Genomic DNA, 6,081 nt, shown 5'->3' on the forward strand with positions numbered 1-6,081 from the left:
TAAGGTCTTTGAAATCAGTAGTGGTTAAGAGCCCAGGTTTTGTGGTCAGGTACCTACAGATCTATTCCTACATAACAAAACATTCAATAAATCTTAGCTATCAGGATCAGTACATTGTCATTGTGGATATTATCTAGTCTAATTTTTTTCTCTTAACCTGAAAATCAGAATGGATTCCTGTTACTCGTAGAGGAGAAATTTTTCTTTAATTGAAACTCTTTTATATCTTTTATTCTTCTATTTTGTTCTCTTAATTGTATTTAGAACTATACACTTTGTATACTTAAAAGTCTTCCATTGATTTTTATTCTGCACACACATCATTTCTTGATAAGCAAATCTTTGTGCACACTGTAGAAGGAGGGAGAGGTGCTAATAGTGTAATGACTAAGAGCACGGGCTTAGGAGTCAGGCGGACTGGGGATTGAATCCCTGTTTGCTGCTTTATTAGTTTTGTGACATTGGGTAAAATACAAAACAGTGCCTGTTTCCTCATCTGTAAAATGAGCTTAATAATTTCTACTTAATAGAGTTAGTGTGAGGATTCAAGGAAATTTATGCAAAGTATTCAGAACAGTGCCCAGATAGTAGATTCATTAAGTACATGAAAGCTATTGCTGCTGCTGTTTCTGTTAGAAGAGGCTCTCATGCTCCCTCAGTCCTGTTGAGATATATTTTCTATGGCACAATTAACATCTATATAGACGAAGTGTAGGAACAGATGATAGGTTGTAGAATGAGAAATTCTGGAGTATAATCATTACAGACATTACTTTTATTAGTAGGAAAATTGTAGTTATTTAGCCATGTAAATAGTCATGGGTAGATTTCAAGTTTAATATCCTTTTACAATGAATAAGGAGAAAACAGTTAATAAATATTCTTAGGTTGGACTTTTTCAAGTGCTTACAACTAATACTCGGAATTTTTATTGCAAAGGAAGGAAGAATGATTTTTAGTTCTTAACAATTGAGTTTTAAAAGTTCAAGAAAATGAAACTTTAGTTTTGCTGGCCTATACAGGTTTCATATTCTAGGTCATGAGCATCAATAAAGGGATTTTAAGAAAAATAGACACCTTATAGTAATAATTTTAGAGTTTTTAAATTGGTATCCTTTGTGCAACTTTTCCAAGTTTCTGTAAGTGAAGTCCTGAGACCCGAGAGTGATGTAGAATTGCTTCTCTGCCTGGTAAAGATAAATGCCCAGAAAGAGGGCAGATCCAGCAGGCAGAGAGGAAAAAGGGAACTTGTACCAAGCACAAACAGGTTCTAGGCGTAGTGCTGTGTACTTAGGTTCTTCCTGTGCTTCAGTCTTTCCAGTAAATCCAGGGGTTAGGTTTTAATCTTACTATTTTATAGTTACAGATCATTTTAAATGGACAAGCAGCCCATTTAAAGATAAAAGCACTTAGATGGACTAGCAGCTTCACTCACCAGTTATTTCACCACACAGAGATAACCATTGTGAAATTTGGTTTAGTTAACATGCACTCCCTGGCCTGCCTCACACCGTACTTCTAACCCATACCACACAAATGCACATTTGCTGCTACACTGTGGATGCTGTTTTAATAATTATTTTTATATTTTTAATAAACTTTTGTGGCATGAACTAGTTTTTAATGCTGGTGCCTTGTTTCTGCTCTAGCGCGAAAGGAGGGCAGGTATCGAGAGCCCCCGCCCACCCCTCCCGGCTACATTGGAATTCCCATTACTGACTTTCCAGAAGGGCACTCCCATCCAGCCAGGAAACCGCCGGACTACAACGTGGCCCTTCAGAGATCGCGGATGGTCGCACGATCCTCCGACACAGCTGGGCCTTCATCCGTACAGCAGCCACATGGGCATCCCACCAGCAGCAGGCCTGTGAACAAACCTCAGTGGCATAAACCGAACGAGTCTGACCCGCGCCTCGCCCCCTATCAGTCCCAAGGGTTTTCCACCGAGGAGGATGGTATATACACATAAATATTCCTAAAACCTCCAAGTTAGATGTGTTCACTTATGCTGCTTCCCAAGCCATTTCTGTTTTCTTAACACTGCAGTCAGCTGTGTCTAACCATACACTACACAAAGTACACTGTATTCAGAGTTCCAAATTTAAGGTTACGGCTGTTGACTGCTTTTGTGTGTGTTTGTGTGTGTGTGTGTTTGTGTGTGTGTGTGTGTGTGTCCCTAAATGGCTTTAAAAATGCCAAAGATTATGGAGGGAGTCACTTAAAATACAGTGTGTGACCCTATTTTAAGAAAAAGAATAGGCCAGGTGCAATGCTTACACCTGTAATCCCAGCACTTTGGGAGGCTGAGGCAGGCAGATTACTTGAGCTCAGGAGTTTGAGACCAGCCTGGCCAAAATAGTGAAACCCTGTCTCTACTAAAAGTACAAAAATTAGCCGGGTATAGTGGCAGGCACCTGTAATCCCAGCTGCTCGGGAGGCTGAGGCAGGAGAATCACTTGAGTCCAGAAGACAGAGGTTGCAGTGAGCCGACAACATGTCACTGCACTCCAGCCTGGGTGACAGAGTGATTGACTCTGTCTCAAAAAAAGAAAAAGAAAATAAAAATCTCACAAGTTTGTGCTGTTGTCAAGAATTTTAGAAGCATCTAGGACTCTCAAAGGTGGATGGTTAAAGTTTTCTGTGGAAACATTATATTTGCACTTCAAATGAATTGGGACTCATTTGGAAATGAAAGTCTGATAAAGAAAGATACATTATCAGCCAGCCTGGTGGCTCATGCCTGTAATCCCAGCACTTTGGGAGGCCGAGGTGGAGAGGATTGCTTGAGGCCAGGAGTTTGAGACAGGCCTGGGCAACATAGTGAGACCTGTCTCCATAAAAATATTTTTCAAATGACCCAGGCGTGGTGGTGTGTACCTATAGTCCTAGCTACTCTGGAGGCTGAAGTGGAAGGATCACTTGAGCCCAGGAGTTCAGGGCTGCAGTGACCCATGATTGTGCCACTGCACTGTAGCCTAGGTAGCAGAGCAAGACCCTGTCTCTAAAAGAAAGAGAGAGAAGGGGAGGGAGAAAGGGAAGGAAGGAAGGAACCCACATTCTCTGTAACTCTTTGTGCATTCTTTCTACAAATCTATCTGACCATGCTGAATTGAGAATGAGGAAGGAGATCATGTCCTTCTATCCTCTTTTTAAAGTTTTCAGTTTAACATGTTTGATTACACAATCATAGAAAAAAGCAACACATGACCGGGAGATCAGGAGGCTGAGGCAGGAGAATCACTTGAGCCCGGGAGGCGGAGGTTGCAGTAAGCCAAGAACACTGCACTGTGGATGGCAAACCTACACCCTGTCTCAAAAAAATTAAATTAAATAAATAAATAGAAAAACATTACAAATGAAAATTACTTAAAATCCTGTCACTTGCAGATAGCCACTATTAAAATGTTGTTATATATCCTAGACTTTTTATGTGTATCTGATCGTATATTATTTTTTTAAATGGCACATGCTATTTTACAACTTTTTAAAATGAATTTATTAACTTTCTGAACAAAAATATATAATGCATATCTTTTTAATATTGTGTGTGTGTATATATGTAAAGATATGTATTGCATACATTTTAACCTTTTTGTTGTTCATCATTGCTTAGGAAAAAGAGACAAGGATTCTAAGTGAGCTATACTAAAAAGAATAACTATGATAGTTTTATTTAGCACATCAGTGAATATATTCTCTATAGCACAAGAAATTACTTGCTTGTTTATTGATTTCTTTTTCTTCCCTGCTTTATTTGCAGAAGATGAACAAGTTTCTGCTGTTTGAGGCACAGGCTTTTCTGGAAGCAGAGCGAGCCGCCTGAAAGGAGAGCACAAGAAGACGTCCCGAGCATTGGAGCCTTGGAACTCACATTCTGAGGATGGTGGACCAGTTTGCCTCCTTCCCTGCCTTAAAAGCAGCATGGGGCTTCTTCTCCCCTTCTTCCTTTCCCCTTTGCATGTGAAATACTGTGAAGAAATTGCCCTGGCACTTTTCAGACTTTGTTGCTTGAAATGCACAGTGCAGCAATCTTCGAGCTCCCACTGTTGCTGCCTGCCACATCACACGGTATCATTCCAAATTCCAAGATCATCACAACAAGATGATTCACTCTGGCTGCACTTCTCAATGCCTGGAAGGATTTTTTTTAATCTTCCTTTTAGATTTCAGTCCAGTCCTAGCACTTGATCTCATTGGGATAATGAGAAAAGCTAGCCATTGAACTACTTGGGGCCTTTAACCCACCAAGGAAGACAAAGAAAAACAATTAAATCATTTGCGTACAGTGCTTGTCCACTTGTTTACAATGTCCTCCTTTTTAAAAAAAAAAAAAAAAAATGAGTTTAAAGATTTTGTTCAGAGAGTAAATGTATATCCATTTAATGATTACAGTATTATTTTAAACCTTACGTAGGGTTGCCAGCCTGGTTTCTGAAAAACCAAATATGCCGGACAGGGTGTGGCCACACCAAGAAGACGGGAAGACCTGGCTTGTGACCCTGGCTTTCCATGTCCTTCTGGTCTCACCCATGAAGTGCCCTATCCTGGAAGTATGAAATGTTAGCCAATTAATACCAAGACACCTCATCTGCTCCTTCCCCAGTGGATGGGGTTCTGTAAAACTGTTTGCACATGGCCAGGGGAGGGAACTAGGACCCTTGTGTCCTGTCTGAGCCTTATGGAGGCAGGACGGTGTCATTGGTGGATGTGTCCTGCTCCATTGAGATGGATGGCAAACCCCATTTTTAAGTTATATTTCTTTGATTTTTGTTAATTTAGAGGTGTAGGTTTTGTTTTTTGTTTTTTTTTTAAGAGAAACATTTATAACTGGATAGCATTGCAGTGAAAGCAGCTTGGGATGTTGGAGCTAATGCCAGCTGTTTATACTGCTCTTTCAAGACAGCCTCCCTTTATTGAATTGGCATTAGGGAATAAACAAGCCTTTAAACGTGATAAAAGATCAAAAACCTGGTTAGACATGCCAGCCTTTGCAAGGCAGGTTAGTCACCAAAGACTAACCTCCAAGTGGCTTTATGGACGCTGCATATAGAGAAGGCCTAAGTGTAGCAACCATCTGCTCACAGCTGCTATTAACCCTATAATGACTGAAATGACCCCTCCACTCTATTTTTGTGTTGTTTTGCACAGACTCCGGAAAAGTGAAGGCTGCCAATCTGAGTAGTACTCAAATGTGAGGAACTGCTGGTCTTGGATTTTTTTTCCATTAAATTCAGCTGATCATATTGATCAGTAGATAAACGTAAATAGCTTCAAATTTTAAAAGTGGAATTGCAGTGTTTTTTCACTGTATCAAACAATGTCAGTGCTTTATTTAATAATTCTCTTCTGTATCATGGCATTTGTCTACTTGCTTATATATTACATTGTCAATTATGCATTTGTAATTTTACATGTAATATGCATTATTTGCCAGTCTTATTATATAGGCTATGGACCTCATGTGCATATAGAAAGACAGAAATCTAGCTCTACCACAAGTTGCACAAATGTTATCTAAGCATTAAGTAATTGTAGAACATAGGACTGCTAATCTCAGTTCGCTCTGTGATGTCAAGTGCAGAATGTACAATTAACTGGTGATTTCCTCATACTTTTGATACTACTTGTACCTGTATGTCTTTTAGAAAGACATTGGTGGAGTCTGTATCCCTTTTGTATTTTTAATACAATAATTGTACATATTGGTTATATTTTTGTTGAAGATGGTAGAAATGTACTATGTTTATGCTTCTACATCCAGTTTGTACAAGCTGGAAAATAAATAAATATAACATAAAGCCTTGCCTATATTCTTAGTGAATCATGCATGCTTTTTATTATTAAAGTGGAATAGAAGCCTTTAGTCTCCTGCAGAAGCAAGTCCTTTGGGTGGAGAGATTTAGCCTCATGGTTATTGGAAACTGCCCAATAGCCTATTTATTTTAGGTAGATCTCTGTTGATCCAAAGCAATTAATATCATTAACGTTAGCACCAACCAAACCATGTTCAGAATTCAGTGTTTCTTGAAAATGAAGATGCTGTCACAGTATATTTGCATAACATTTGTTTCTTCTCAACCG

The 6,081-nt window shown here is 39.3% G+C and overlaps 1 protein-coding gene across 15 annotated transcripts in view; it reads left to right on the plus strand.

Moving 5' to 3' along the window:
• RAPGEF2 (Rap guanine nucleotide exchange factor 2) overlaps positions 1-5,808 on the plus strand; it is a 256,394-nt gene extending 250,586 nt beyond the window's left edge. For all 15 annotated transcript variants that reach the window (XM_055276266.1, XM_055276268.1, XM_055276262.2 and 12 more), the window contains 2 exons: positions 1,650-1,955; positions 3,761-5,808. In XM_055276266.1, the coding sequence (XP_055132241.1) occupies positions 1,650-1,955; positions 3,761-3,786 (332 nt within the window). In that variant the 3' untranslated portion in view covers positions 3,787-5,808. The remainder of the gene's footprint in view (positions 1-1,649; positions 1,956-3,760) is intronic.
• The last annotated feature ends 273 nt before the right edge of the window (positions 5,809-6,081 follow it).

This window comes from Symphalangus syndactylus, chromosome 4 (genome assembly GCF_028878055.3).
Source record: "Symphalangus syndactylus isolate Jambi chromosome 4, NHGRI_mSymSyn1-v2.1_pri, whole genome shotgun sequence".
NCBI lineage: Eukaryota > Metazoa > Chordata > Mammalia > Primates > Hylobatidae > Symphalangus > Symphalangus syndactylus.